The following is a 15,809-nucleotide window of genomic DNA, read 5'->3' as shown; positions in this document are numbered from 1 at the left end:
ATTGGTCCTTGGGTGTGGCTGATGGTTTAAAAGGAGCACTACATTTCCCATGTCACCTTCAGTAACAAGACACAGACTTGACGCCTTATAAGGATTGTTGCGTCACTCTTTGTGGACAAGGCACGCCCATTTGGGTGATGACGTAAATGAGAGAAAGTGAACCGAGGGGGAGGGGGTGTCCCGTCGGCACGCGCAGACAGCGCAGACAGCAGGGAGCAGCTGCAGCAGGAGGACCTGGTAATCATTTACTCCAGTGCAAGTCACATATTCCTATTTAGCTTACAATTCTAGAACCACATTGTATCAACGACATCTAAAATGGTAGATCGTGAGCAACTGGTGCAGAAAGCCAGGCTGGCTGAACAGGCAGAGAGATATGATGATATGGCAGCTGCCATGAAATCGGTAAGTTCTGCTCTGGAATCATATTTCTCCTATGAATCTAGGTGTCATAAATAACCGCAACCATATTACTTCAGTTTATAATGTGTGCAAAAGCTGTAAATAATTGCTGTAGCAACAACCTTTGCAAAAAAAGATTAAGGATATAAATATTCTATATCTTTTAATCAAGTGATACATATTTGGTGTATTAAACCCGTGATTAATTATCCTATTAATAATAAATGCTATCTCTTAAACACATACGAGGATGGCCAATATGCCATAACAGTAACATTTGAGGGAAGTTGATTGTGAGGCCCCACGTACACCAGGCAAATTATTATCAATTACAAAATTATACATGTCTTGATTCCAAGATTCATTGCCGAGCCTTGGGTATACTACAATGTATGAAAGATTGTCAATCGATTTTATTTACTGAAAATGTGCGCTGATAACCCAATTTAGGAGGCAGGTTAGGTTGAAAAGTGTTTGAGGGGACAATGAGCGGACCAAATGCGGACTGTTTGATCTTGGGGCGGTGCCTTTTGACAGTTTTTTTTCTCTCAAATCTATCGCACAGCATTTTTATACATTTACTGAGAAATTGCGAAATGGATGACCTTTTCTCAGACAGTAAAGAGAAATGTAGATGAGCCAGGGAACGTAGAATTTGTTCGCGTCAGATGATACGCATAAGGGTAGATTAGCCAGAGGACAAGCAGTGTGTGTAGCAGAGCCCATAATTAGAGATGATGAGGTCTCGGTTATAATGCTGATACATCGTTATATTAATCCTCTAGATACAGATGTCGAAAACATTGGTCATATTGTGAAGAAAACTATTACCCGCACAATTGACTTTAAAACCACCCACCTTTGCGCACCGTGCTTTTGTTTAATGCAACACTGGCTGCGCATTGATTGAAATCAGTTTGCGCAACAATACCTATCTGTAAAATACACTACAACCCTTTCACTTACAATCCGTGGGTGGTACCAGAAACTGTTTCTAGAACGTTCCGTGGTTGTCATATTGCAGTAATAATGTGTGCAGACTGGACCGCTATAACCTATGGTTACCGGTATGTTCACGTTTCATCTATACCTTACACACCTATAGCAACTGCATCCTTGCCTCCCAGTCTCTTTCGGCAAGCATAGCAGGTTGTCTGATAAGGCGTGTCGCAGCGTGTGCCAAGGTGCAGCATCCGTATTGCACCATTTCGTACCCAGCCCTTTTCATTGGTATCCGAATTGTAAAATGCATTTACACCGCTTTATGATTTAATAGCAAGTCCTTCCACCGCAGGGTGAAAACAGTCAATGTCATTGGTGTTCAATTGATTTCTTATGGCATATGGCATAGTAAGGCTGTTCTGACATCCTGTGATGGCACCACATGTAGCCGGCCTCCAAAGCCTTCTCCACATTCAGTGGTACTGCAGAAACAGGACCGATTCATGTCTGGACATCAAGGTTTACGACCAGACATGGCAGCCATAGTCCACTCTGTCACTGCCCTACCAGGCTGAGGGTATTAGTTCTCAGTTACTACTCTAAAAGTACAACTGAGTAAGGGTCAACCCAGAAGACAAGTGTGTGTGTGTGTGTGTGTGTGTGTGTGTGTGTGTGTGTGTGTGTGTGGAGAGGGGGAGGGGGGGGAAGCAGCATGTTGGTGTGTAACGTAAAGGAATTGTGCTCTCCAGGACCAGGTGGTCGTAATGTCACAGGGGGGCGTTGGCTCCACCCCTCTGATTTATGCTGAGTCAGAGCCCCCCCCCCCCCCACCCACCCCCCATTAGGGCTGGTGGGAAGGGTGTGCTGCAGGAGTGGGGTGTGTCAGCCTCACCCATCAGCTGAGGGAAATCCCTCCACCACTGCAGTCATGGTAACCGCCCAGTGGCAGCTGAACCCAATATCCGACTGACTCGGACTGGACCTCCCAAGTATTTCCTTGAAATCTACATGGGAGGAGAGCTTCGTGAGTCAGCTCTTACTGGTGTAGCTGCTCTCAGAGTGCCACAGCTCTGGAATGATTACGTCCATTATTAATTTCCCCCTCCAATGATTGACTAAATTTTATTTTCATTTTTTATGTTTGATCAAATCCCCACGTCAATACTGTAAAGCCCCTTTCGTGTACAATGACTTGCAGCATTAGATCCACCATCTTTGGAAGCCTATATGGACTCTGCACCACTCCTCCACTAGAACATTCATTTGATTCCATCCGGAAGCAGGAGTGGTCCCTATGTTTAACCCTTGTGTTATCTTCGGGTCATTCTGACCCATCAGTCATTGTGACCCACCGTCGTATTGCAACAACTTTACTGCATACAAAAACAAAGTGAAGCATTTTCTTTTAACCGTTGGGCTGTCTCAGACCCCCCACATTGCAAAGGTTAAAAAAAAAATATATATATTTGTTTTTGTATTGGGTAAAATTGGGTTAACACAACGATGGTTCGTTATGAACCTTTGGGTCATGTGACCCGAAGGCAGCACAAGGGTTAACCCGTCTCTGAAGTGACGAAGCGAGGCTAATTCCTCCCTGGGCCAAACGCATCCAGTCCTATGAAGTCATGTTGCCCCAGGCGTGTGTTATTTCACTATCCTGGACTGGTGACTCAGAGAGAGCATGTACCAGCATGCCATTCATATTTGGCCGGCTGTGCACCCCACTTTGTACACGGCTGGGATTAAAGGGAAGGACGTCTTGCCCTATTCGAGAGTGTGTTAAATCATCCTTCTGTGCTGTGTCATGGGAATGATGCAGCCACCTCCCTGTACGAGTGGATCTCTCGTTCCTCACAAATGTGGACGTGGGCTTGAAATATACCATTGCAGCAGCACATGTTTTTTTCATGTCTTTGGAGTTAAAAAAGCTTTTATATGTTTTATTTTTAGAAGCCTGCAGCAGCTGCAACAGAGGGAGAAAAAAATCCATGAAATACTGCAGTCATATATGGTTACATAACGACAAAGAGCTACTTGAAGCATCCCCTTCCTCACACACACACACACACACACACACACACACACACACCCTCACATCCCCACTTTTCTAGTACCACGCTTTCATTTTCTCTCTCTCTATCTCCTCTCTCCCTCTCTGTCTCCCTCACTCACTTCCTCTGCTTTAACCAGCCATCTCCACTCGCCCTGCTCGTGACGTCAGGCCGCGCGGGCGAGCCACCTCTGCGCTCTGCAGGCTGGGAGAATGGAGGCAGAGGGGTTGACACATCGGTTTAGAAGAAAGAGGGAAGAAAAAAGGAAAGCAAGTGCATGTGAGGGATTATAAGTGAGCGATGGGGAGTGGACCCGGACCAGGACTGAATCCTCATTCTCGAGTTCATCTAACCATTGGTGGATGGTATTCTGCAGCATGTCAATGGCCGTAGAAGATCGATTTTCACCTCCTCCCTCCTCACCTTTCCCCGGACAGATTCTTTCACTCCGACCCCTGTGGAGGTTCGTGGGCGTGTGGAGCGCCATGTGAGAGGAGGAACACACTGGGTTTCCTATGCTGTTGTTGGTGTGAACAGTGGTTTGGAAGTTGACAGGGCTGTGTGGGGATGGGTCACGAGAGCGTGAGCTCAAATGATGAGCTTTCTGAGCAGACAGAGAGCCCTATTGTGAGCCCTGCATCACTGCTTCCGCTGTGCCTTTCTGCCCGACCCACAGACAGCTTCAACAAAGACGTCCATGTTTTTACAGAAGGATTGTTTAGGTCTTGTTTTTCTGACCTCACTGCTGCTCTGGCTTAACTTGATGCTGCTAGCCTAGATACTGAGATGGCGCTAGGTTGCCTCTCACTTTGATGTCTGAGGTGATAGCATACTAAGCTTAACTGATACATGTGGTCAGGTATGTGTTTGAGCTCTGTGTTCACATGAGGGTAGTCAACTTTGATCCTTCCAAACCAGGCTGAAGGAAATGTTGTTTCTGCCTTCTTGTCTGCTTTTTCAGGAAATCTACTTACAACACAGTACAGAGGTCATTTTTATGGTAGTCCTTAAGTTTATGGTACCTGGAATACATTATGCTTTTAGAATGGTGTTCAACTGAGGGCTGTAGGTTGTCTGTGTTAATGTTGGGCTGCATGTGATAGTGTTTTCTTGCTTGGATATCCTGCTGATCATCATACAACTTGTGAGAAGACATGTTGAATGTTGGGGGCTGGGTGGGGGTGGGGTTGAATTTCAAAGAGCAGGTCAAGGTCATTTCATGTTGCACACCAAGTGGATCGTGGATATTATGGTCTGTTCTGGGACCAGCGTCTGCTGCCAGATACTGTAGTCTGGCACACCCAAAAACAAAGTAGATCTCTGAGTTTCCATGGAAACTGCAGATTGCATGATGGATCGCTCTTTGCCCTCTGGCCCCTCCCTGTGAATCGGAGGTTATCTCTCCAGAAGGGATGGTTGGTCCTCGGCCGCCAGCAAGGGGAGGGGACATGAAACGTTGTTTTGACGTTGATATCGTTACTGAATGTTTTTACTGCATGGAAGACATGGTTTTAGTTCCAAACGGACTCCAGCACATTGCTGTGCATAAACACTTAGAGCAGAGGTATTAGTCATACACGATATTGATATTTTTTCATATTCCAACATCTGATCAGTGTCCTACTGTTGATTCTGAGAGCATGTTCAGCTCTTCTGCTGGTGACACTGCAGACACAGGTGGTGTCGTCCCAATTACTCAAGACGACGTGGGGAGATAACAGAGGTGATTTAGATGTCACTCAGCCAGTCACAGGAGGATTGGCTGCGGTACAGTGTGTCTAGATCTATTCCAAGATAAGATATGTTCTCCAAGGCCTGAGAACAGCCATATTATCTCTATGACAGGCGATATGAAGGTTTTGATGTTGTACCAAAGCTAATGCACCAATCATTCAAGATGGGCAACTAGATAGGATCATTTGAAGGGATTTCAAGATTGCTTTATGAAGTGTTAGTATGAGTAGTGTGTGGTAACGTTGTCATGGCATTGTCACGTCATACTACGGTACTTGACATAATCTGTCCTTTAATTGAAAATGCTTTAATTTACTGGCTATTTCAACCGCTCATGCTGACAATAATAACGTGAATCCTCTGAAGCAAGGTTAGTTTGCATTTAGGTTTTTAAATGTGGAACCCTCAAGTCAACATCATCAATGGGAGATATTCCCTCCAGCACCACTTGGCCAAGGGCAAAGCGGCTTAAAGCAAGCAATCAAGTCTGCTTAGTCCTTGGCTTCTCTGATTTTGGAGTATTTACAAATGACCCCAAATCTCTCTGGTTAAAGATTCAGAACAGGATGTTGTTTTGGTTCGGTTGACTAACAACCCAGTCATACGAGGTGTCTTACAAAGAGGCTTGGTGTGAGCTGTCTAGAACACATGCTCTGGTGAGGAAGGCAGGGACAAACAGGCATCATATTCAGAGAGGCTTTGAGGAAGTCTCTGCTGGATGCAGCATAGTGGCAGTGGGGAATAAAGGATTAAATCCTCCAGCCAGACACTGGCCTCTGGAAACAAAACAAAACAAAACAAGCATTCAGAGCTGGAGATAGTCAATGAGCAGCAGTCGTGTAGGGGATGATGTCATCTCACTCCAGGCGCGGTTTAACCCGCTTCACGCAGTGACAGGGATCACTTGGTCATGGAATTAACCCGTCACAGACAGTGTGTGAATGTAAATCATGAATGGACATGCCTCACTTTATTGTTTCAGTGTCACAATCGCGGCCTAGAGAGCTACTGTGGCGGCAGATATTGCCTTCACAGAGCAAAAGCTCGAGGGATAAACATGTTGACTGTTATAAGTAGATCCTCTTTTCTAACCTGCCTTTCTCTTCTCTTCCCCCAGGTCACAGAGCTGAACGAGGCTTTGTCCAATGAGGAGAGGAACCTTCTTTCAGTGGCCTATAAGAACGTGGTCGGGGCGCGGCGTTCTTCCTGGCGTGTCATCTCCAGCATCGAGCAGAAGACCTCGGCCGACGGCAACGAGAAGAAGATCGAGATGGTGAGGGCCTACCGGGAGAAGATCGAGAAGGAGCTGGAGGCCGTGTGCCAGGACGTGCTCAACCTCCTGGACAACTTCCTCGTCAAGAACTGCAACGAGACCCAGCACGAGAGCAAGGTGTTCTACCTGAAGATGAAGGGAGACTACTACCGCTACCTGGCCGAGGTGGCCACGGGTGAGAAGAGGGCTACCGTGGTGGAGTCCTCCGAGAAGGCCTACAGCGAGGCCCACGAGATCAGCAAGGAGCACATGCAGCCCACCCACCCCATCCGCCTGGGCCTGGCTCTCAACTACTCCGTGTTCTACTACGAGATCCAGAACGCCCCCGAGCAGGCCTGCCACCTGGCCAAGACCGCCTTCGACGACGCCATCGCCGAGCTGGACACCCTCAACGAGGACTCCTACAAAGACTCCACTCTCATCATGCAGCTGCTACGAGACAACTTGACACTGTGGACGAGCGACCAGCAGGATGACGAGGGAGGGGAGGCCAACAACTAAAGAGTCCGAGCTCCTGATCCCCCAACACACACAACACGCGCGCTCACAAATGACAAGTAAAAAATACAAAGTTCATAGAAATTAAAAATGGGGCCGGTGGAAATATCGGCAGCCATGTTTGCTGATGATACCGCAGCTGCAGTTCTTTATTTTTCCACAAATTTAAAGTGAAAGGAAGACAGTTCAAAGAGGAGTAGGACAGAAGAATTTAAGTTTAAGAATTACTTAAGTAACAAAATAAAACCCCTCCTTAGCAACAGTTGCCAAAACATCACTTAGAGGGCAGAGGTTCTGTCAGGCAGTGGGGCTATTGGGTTCAAGTGACTGCCTCGCGCTGGCATAGTCTTCTAACTTCTCCAAGGTGGAGATGTTTAATTGTACAAGGTTCGGGAGGAGCTTTTAAAATCTTAGGAGAAGTTTGGTTCTTGAGCAAGAAGAAAATCAAGCTATATAGCGAGTAAAACCTTGGGCGCTATCGCATTTCTAAAAGAATGAGTTTAGCAAATGGGTTGCTGAGAGTAAGACAAGGTGTTGTTGATGAAACAAGTCACCTGACAGATGATAGCTTAATGGAATATAAGTTGCACCACACAAGGAGAATTGTGTGGAAGCTGTTTTTCTCTGTGACTGAACATTCATAACCTGTTTTGTTCCCACTGTGCTAGATATGTGTCAAGCCCTGATAGTCATACTTAATACAGTCAGTAAACAAGTACAGCATCTCCATGTCATGATCCTCATGATACATACACACATGCATTTTTTTTCCAGGTACCTGAATATTATTGTGAGTATCATTATTATAACATTAACATTGAATGCCCTGGGTCAAACAATACAGAAGACACAAACATTTTAAGTCACATAAATGAAGTAACTGAAAATTGTATTCAATCATTTACTACCCCAGGATAACTAAATCTTGTGCTCTAAAATATTTAGGTTGATTCCGTTCATCCCCGAAACGACTCACGGAGTCGACTGGAAACGCTCTATTAACGGACTAATTACAATTTGAGGATAGAGCACTGGAAATGTCAACTGTAAGATTATCTAAAAGTAACTTAGGTTTGTGGATTTCCTTTTGTATCCATTTGTTCAATTGTCAAGAAATGCACTTGCCTATAATACTGTCTCTTCAGTGTTAAACTGCTCCAATATTCTCCATAATACAATTATGTGCATGCTGGTAATATATTTCTATACAGTAGCTTGACTTAATTAACTTATATTGTAGATGTTATGTATTCATACGAATATGAAATGAGTAGACTTTGGATTATTTTCTATTTATTACTTTGATCGATTTTTCTCTCACCTGTGTTTTCTTCGCTCCATGTTCTGAAGTATGCTATACCAAAACAGTGATTGCTAACAATAAATTGATGTGTTCTTGACATTTCTGTGGTGACATGCAATTCTTTGCTGACAGAGGGGAGGGGAGAAAAACATAATTTGAAAAATAACTGATTTATGATTTTGTTTTTCTATAAGCTTTTTTGTTTATGCCATTTCTGTCAGATTATGCAGAGATGTTTCTAGAATGGCTCTGTGCTTCTGTAAGGTTTATTCATGGAGAATTATTTGTTTCTTACATTAGTTTCACTTTCAGGGTTCTAATAGTGTGTGACCTTAAATGTGATTTATTAGTGGTTGAACCAGAAAAAAAACAGAAGAAATAGTGTTAACAAAGTTAATAAACTTGATCGATTAAATTCCCTTAACTAAATTTAAATTCTACAATTATGTAATCCATTTCGACATGGGGCTTTGTTTTGTTTTTATGTGCTTTGCATTCAGTGTCATTTTTGAAGAATTTGTTGAGACCAATTTTCATGGTCTGGGCTATATTGTGCAAGATGGGACAGATAGGCTGACCTATGAGTATATATTGTACACTAAACATAACTATATAAAGAGTTTTTCATAGTATAATATATAATGGATTTAATATAATGTACTGTGTGTACAGTGTAAATTGTGGACACTGTTGATTCTATAGTCTAGTGTAATTGTACATTTGTTCATGAATATTTAGATAGATAGGTATTTTGAAATGGAAACAGTAATTCACTAAGATGCATGGTTCTTTGGGAGATGTTGGGACAGGAACTGTAGAGACAGAGTAGTATTAGAATGCACAGCTGCTTTATACCATCCTCTGGTGCCATCTTAGTTTCATGGGGGCCTTCAAATGTTGCTTCTAGTCGGATTTCTGGCATGTAGTCATCACTGACAGTTAGGCAGCCATTTCAAAGCTTGATGCTTGCTAATTCAAGTCAATATTAAGATTGAAATCTACTACTGTCACGTTGGATAGCCCCCCAGCTGCAAAACCCAGGAAAATGAGATGTGACCAGATAATGGCACTTCCAACTGACACAGAGGATAGTCAGGGCACATGTGTGGCTGCCCTGAAACCACAGTGGGAGTGGGTGGGTTTTTATTTATTTGTGTCACCATTTGTATTTTTCTCCTTAATTTTCTGATGCAACCACTTTACGTTTCCATAACCAATGGTCACCATTTTTCACAGATGATTCAATGATGATGAATAAAAAGACAGTATGCTATTGTGTTCCTATTTCTGCAAATGTTGTGATGGAAGCTACAAATGTACTGAGGCTCAGTCTCCTTTGAATTAGTTCAAGTAAACTGTGGTGGTTTTGACTGAATTGTACTTTCGACAACTATTAAACCCACTGAACATTCTGTATCTTACAATTATGATACTGTAGCATCTGAATACTAGGATGATCCCACCATGGCTAAAACCCAATGTATTGCCCTGCATTGAATGCAACACTGGTATGTATCAATAAAACTGTTGGATCCTGGATTATTTGAGCTCCAGTTTGATGAATGCACCTGCTCTCCTGTCTCTCTCCACAAATGGCGTTCAACACTGGGGCTTGGGTGTGTGTGTTCACCTTGAAGTCAGTCACAATGTATAGTGCAGGCTGGCAGTTCAAGGCCATGCCACTTATAGGAAATGAGAGCTTAGATTACCTCTGGATGACAAAAAGATAGCATAATGCTGAATCAGTGCTCCTCCATGCAGCACAAACCGGGCTTAACCCCCACCTTCTGCTCAAAGTCATGTGCACAATTTGCTGGAGTAAAATGGAGTCAGTAGGGCATCCGTAAGCAGATTGTGCTCATTTCCCCATAGTAGTTATTGATTTCTGGAACAGGGTTCTACGGTAAATCGAAGGCTGGGGAAGAGAAGGTCTTGATGTAGCAGTAGAGTATTTGTGCGGGGAACTAGAATTGCTGGTGGACAGACTTCCACTCCAGAGGAATGGGTGCTACCTTCATCCATCACTTCCTAGGTTGCTGTTGTTTAGTTCAAGCACGGTGAGGAACAAGACAGGGTTACACAAAAAACACAATGAGCTCTGGTGTATCTTTAACTTTACATTTAAATATTTTGTTTGAGTTCCAAAGATTCTCAGTATGTGTGGAACAGGCATGTTTTCAGAAGACCACATTAGTTCATTTACACAACCTAAACAAGCAGCTACTGACCACTGCCGGCAGGACATCACTTCAAAACCTTAAACCCATCTGGGGCTAAACACATTACTTACAACAGACTAAATCAGCAGACAGATACCTTTGATGTAACAAAAGGCAAATCATTCAATCCAATTAATTACCCTAGTGACTCACAAAAGCAGTTCTCTGTAATCTCTTTTCGAAAATGATTTATTGTCCTTTCCTATGGTGAAGGAGTCAGCCAATAGTGGCTAGGACAGGGAATCGGCACTAGCCAATCCTGTTGCTGTTGCTAGGGATAGACAACGCAACACAGTACCAGACACAAGCTGAGTCTTGCATCTTTCACCATAAATCTCCAACCGCAATACAAAACCTGGTGCAGGAGAGAGGGATTTTAAATGGATGCTCTATGTCTCTTTAGCAAAGCACAATGCGCATATTGTTCTAATTAAAATGTCAAAGCTATTTATTTTGTTATTTATGTAGTTGTGGTAGTGAGTGGACTGAAACAGGCAGTTTGTATTATATCAATAAGCTGATAATTGCAAGCTTCACTGTGAATAGAGATCAGACAGTTACCCTATTCAACATCTATTTGTGACTTACAATTTGATAATTTCCATGTTCAACTGCAAAGGAACACAAACATCATCTCTGCCACACATCTGTTAGCCCAGTGCAGACAGTCAGTCATCACATGGCTATCCCCCCTGTAGAGAGGAGGTGAGCATGTCTCACCCTGACAAGACCTTCTCACTTTGACACATAGGAAAAGCCTGCTCTTAATAGATTATCAAAGGTCATCATCTTTCCTAATATAACTATCACCCCACACACACACAAACTCTTGGACTGTACGCATGCACAAATATATCTTTCAAGACATCTCCAACCGCATCACAACCCCTGGTGCAGTAGAGGGGTATAATGCTATTATGCAGTCTCACCGAGGTATATTTGCACAGCCGTATCTGTAAGCCATTTCCTGTCCCAGCAGGTGCACGGTGGCTGTGACAGACATGCAGACAGACTGAGTCATCGTCCTCAGTGGAAAACCACTGCATGAGTCCGTCTGTCACAAGTCGTGGCCCGGTGAAGGTGACCCCTGCCTCACTCGGGTCAGACCTGCGTCATCTGTCATCAGAGAGCGGCATTCCTGGCACTTCTCAATTTTTAGCCTTTTACTTTGGACGGAGCTCTGCTGATGGTGCAGTCTGGGTATACTGAGGTGAATGCGCTCTGGGCAAGATTCTCAAATGAGACAGGTTCAAGGGGGAATTGATTTGTTCCCGTGAAAAGAACACAATGCAAAGATGCTGATTAAGATTCACCTTTTTTTTTTTTTTTTTTTTTACTTGTGAGGTGGAACAGTGAGGACGGTTGTTTTGGCTCCCTAGTTGTGGCTGTGAAATGGGTGTTGCAGTCCATAATGGTACTGCGGACAGGGGTGTCAGAAAACGGATACTAATCTCCATCCTCTACATAAACTGTCTCCAGATCACATTAGAGCTTCCTTTTGACAGTTGGCCTACTTCGGCCTGGATGGGACAGATGAATAATTTAGACCTGCATTAAATGGAAGGGAAATGGTGAGTCATGTGTGAGGGGGGAGGGGGGGGGGGGTAATGTCAACATGTTTAAGTGGTTTCGAGATGGCTGCCTTGTCTGAAGTAGGGCTGTGTGGATCCTTTGCAGTTGGCTGTGTATACAAGTAGGGCTCGGAACAGATCCAGGATGTATAAGGGAGTGTATGCCCGGAATTTATGGAAGATCGAGAAACCGGGCATCTGTTTGGACAGATGCTCTGCACTGATTTTCACAGCTATGTGTTGTGTATGTGCGAAATAGCAGTCTGGTTGGGACTAAGCTGTAGTTTGGATGGCCCCCAACCAGAGAGAGATGGTGGAAACCAACCCATTCACTGCTGCTGGACAATCCATTAGGCCCCTAAAGTGTTCCTGTATAGGAACCAAATAACGCCCCAGCGCTCAGATTTCTGCCCAGCGTAGCCAGAGAATGAGCCGGAAGCTGAGGGCATAGCAGAGACTATAAATAGAAAACCCTTGCAGCCAAGCACTGACTAGGAGCATTAACGTGTGAATGAATACTCTGGGCTGCAACTGAGACAAAATAATTGAATGAATGTTGCAGATATAAGCAGCCAGCCATAAAACTATGGTTACTATGCCATGAGTAGACACCAGCCTACATGTACCGCATTTCAAATCCTCTCATTTCTTACATTACGAGACAAGTTTGACAGACACGCCAGATCAAATGAAGTTGTTTTTTTTTAATTCTTGGTTTGCATGGGTACAGCCTTCCAAACACAACTACAGATGACAGCTGAAGAGAACACACAAGCCAACAGCATCTACAAATGACCCCGGCAGTGGGACCAGAAGTTACTGGACGACCTACACACTCGTCTAAGCAGTAAAGGCAGCATACAACATTGTGGATCCTTCTGACCGCATCACTGGAATGAGGAGGGTGTGTGTATATTGGGGGGGATAACTGGAGATTTTGATTTTTAAAAAGGTGCGATTGACAGGAGGACATAGCACACACAGACCAGGCTGGCTCACTGCAAAGACAGAGAGAGGGAGCGTGACTAGCAGGGAGCAGGCTAGCCTACTGCCACCTTGGGCACCACAGCTAAAACATGGGTGCAGGTTTTAGCTCTTACACAAAATAGCAGCATTGAGTGATTTGACCCCCCCCTCTGTCTCAGCAAGCCACCTGTACGAAGCTGCAAGTGTGCGGGTCGGTTTCTGGATGAGCTTCACTCTTCCTGCTTGTGCTCCTCGTCGAGCATGGCCTGGCCATTCTTGGCACCGCTGCCAATGACGGGGATGTTGATCTCTGCAGCCTTGATGGCCTGCTTGTTGAGGGGGGCTTCCACGGTCAGCACGCCCTCAGGGGACAGGGTGGACGCCACCTTCTCCACGTTGGCGGTAGGGGGCAGCCTGGCGGGGCAGAGGAAAACGGCTCAATCAGGTTGCCGTCACACAAGGACGAGGGTGTGACACCAGACAGTTATGGTGTCACTTCCATGAATTACTACTTGTAATCTACTCAAGCGAAAACAGCCATTATGCCTGCTATGGCCCCTAGGTGGCAGCAGTGGGCCGTGCAACCCAGTTTGAGGGCTAGTCTAAACACTGGGGCTGAAGCCAACATTAAAAACAGACTATTAGACCCAGCTAGCAGCTACACAGCCAGCTACAGGCATGGTCAATCTGTGGGATCCACAGTAGTAAATGTATAATCCAAGTCAACCACACGAAACTGATGTAGCCTGACAAATCAACATCCATATAGGGAATGACAGATTCATAACGCATAAGGACAATTATACTAGCTCGTCATTGAGCAGATCTAATCCATTTCAGATGGATAGAGGTTAAGGCTGGTTTAATCCACCAGCTAGCAGACTATGCATGAGTTAACAATCGTGTAGGACTTGTGTAATAATGGTCAGGCTACTCACGTGTATTTCCTGGTGAAGCACCTGGACACGAACCCATGCTCATCACGCCTTTCCTCGTGCTGGCCTGGGGATGATAGGAGTTAGTGTCAACACTGCTTCAGCATAGTGGTAGTGATCCGGCTGTGTGTGGCATCAGATGCACTTTAATTGGTTCCCTTTTCAGCCGAACACATGTTGATTATCTCCCCCAAGGGGCCTGTACTCTCAGAAATGTACACTGTGTGATGCCTGTCTGAAAGCTCCAGGACTACTTCACGGCCTGGAGACAGGGGCATTTTTTTTGCATCACACATGTTCCATATAGGCCCGATGCCCATCTCCCCCCCCCCCCCCCCCCTCCAAGTATCTATATGCCCCCTTCTGAAACATGTCCAAGCATGATACTGTACATGTATGTGCCACCTCTCACCCCATCATCAAGTCCCTACAGAGACATGCCAGTACTGAAATACAGCCTCTCTCACCGGCAGTTGGTGTTTGTTATGACAAACAGATAAAGGACATTGCCGCAAGTACGCCATGTCTCCCAGAGGACCATTAATAAAACCCTGGATTTAGACCAGCAGTCCATTTAAAGTAACAGAGGGACACTGACTCACGTCTACAAACCCCTGCTAGGACAGAATGTATTACTAGGTGCCCAGAGACACCCTGGGGCTTCACAGATGAGTCTCACCATCCATATCAGACTCCCTGGTCTCATGCTTGGATGTCAGAAAAAAAAAGTATTCTTCTCTACAGGTTCTTGAGTTTCAGCTATATAATGTTACGATCCTTACTCTGGAATGTTCTGACCATCCCATCTATCAGGCAGATTACGCCTCCTCCCCGTCACTCAGCCCAGAGACATGCTGTACCTGTTACGCAACCCAGACTACCCTGCATCTACCTAATACCATGTTTATTTACCTCAAGTCTGAGTGTTCTCACAGCTTTCCACATAAGCACAAATCTTTTTCTAAATAGTAAGTAAATGTACAGTACCCTATAGCAAAGAACACCAAGAAAAGGTGTTTAACATCAGTATGAATCTATCTAAAAAGGGCATACGCCAAGTGCAAGTCCAGTTTTTGATATAACAAAAAGGAAGGACTCACCAGTGATCTCCAGCACCCCATCCTTGGTCTTCACCACCAGTTCCTCAGGGGCAAAGTGGTTGACGTCCAGGCAGATCTTCCATGCATCCTGGGTCTGCTTGATCTCAGACATGCCGCTGCTCAGCTGGCGGGAGAGGGCGCGGCCGTAGGCGGGAGGCCCCTGGGCGAGCATCATGGGGTGCTGGCCCGCCATGGCGCCCGGGTGCACCAGGGGGCTGGAGGCATGGTGGTGCATTTGAGGCATTTGAGGCATTTGAGGCATGTGAGACATGTGAGACATGTGAGGCGTCATGGTGGGGGGCATGATGGCATCAGGGCCCATGTGGTTGGGACGAAGGTAGCCCGGCCAGTGGGTGCTGGGGAAGGTGGGGAACTCCTCGGCCAGGGAAGGCATGCCAAAGGCCTGGTCGAAGATCCGGCTGCCCTGGTACCAGTCCCTGAAGGGGTCCCAGCTGGGGGTGCGCAGGAAGCTGAACGGGACGCGTCTCTCAGTCATGGCTGCTGCTGAAGGGGAACAGAAGGTCTGGAGTTGAGCAGGAAAAACAAAAGTTGCTGGTTGCAGATGTGGGCCCTGTTGGTCTCAGTTAAAACCTTGCCGGAGAGTATGGACTGCTTCTAAGCTGAGGCCTTTTATACACAAATATCCCCACCCCCGTCAACAGCACCCGCCCTTCTCAGACCAAGACCCCTCCCCTTACCAGATATTTATAGAAGCAACTAGAAAGTCTATTCATGGCAGACGTAGCATTAGAATGGAATCTAAAGCACAGGCCCACCCCTCTCACAGAACTCTGTTTAGCCCTCCTCCCCACCTC

The 15,809-nt window shown here is 45.4% G+C and overlaps 2 protein-coding genes across 2 annotated transcripts; one reads left to right on the top strand and one right to left on the bottom strand.

Annotated features, from left to right (window-relative positions):
* Nucleotides 1-201: 201 nt before the first annotated feature.
* Nucleotides 202-9,742, top strand: ywhag1 (3-monooxygenase/tryptophan 5-monooxygenase activation protein, gamma polypeptide 1). Its single transcript, XM_067256601.1, has 2 exons — nt 202-405; nt 6,247-9,742. Exons 1-2 carry the CDS (start codon nt 319-321, stop codon nt 6,901-6,903), a joined length of 744 nt encoding a protein of 247 aa, XP_067112702.1. The 5' UTR covers nt 202-318; the 3' UTR covers nt 6,904-9,742.
* A 2,935-nt stretch (nt 9,743-12,677) lies between these two features.
* hspb1 (heat shock protein, alpha-crystallin-related, 1) lies at nt 12,678-15,583 on the bottom strand. Its single transcript, XM_067256600.1, has 3 exons — nt 14,995-15,583; nt 13,898-13,961; nt 12,678-13,373 (listed from the first exon to the last, which is right to left on the bottom strand). The coding sequence occupies exons 1-3, from the start codon at nt 15,488-15,490 to the stop codon at nt 13,190-13,192; spliced, it is 744 nt and encodes a 247-aa protein (XP_067112701.1). The 5' UTR covers nt 15,491-15,583; the 3' UTR covers nt 12,678-13,189.
* Nucleotides 15,584-15,809: the final 226 nt, after the last annotated feature.

The sequence above is a fragment of the Osmerus mordax genome, chromosome 19 (genome assembly GCF_038355195.1).
Source record: "Osmerus mordax isolate fOsmMor3 chromosome 19, fOsmMor3.pri, whole genome shotgun sequence".
Classification (NCBI taxonomy): domain Eukaryota; kingdom Metazoa; phylum Chordata; class Actinopteri; order Osmeriformes; family Osmeridae; genus Osmerus; species Osmerus mordax.
Note: the sequence above shows the minus strand (reverse complement) of the source record. Positions and strands in the feature narration are given on the sequence as shown.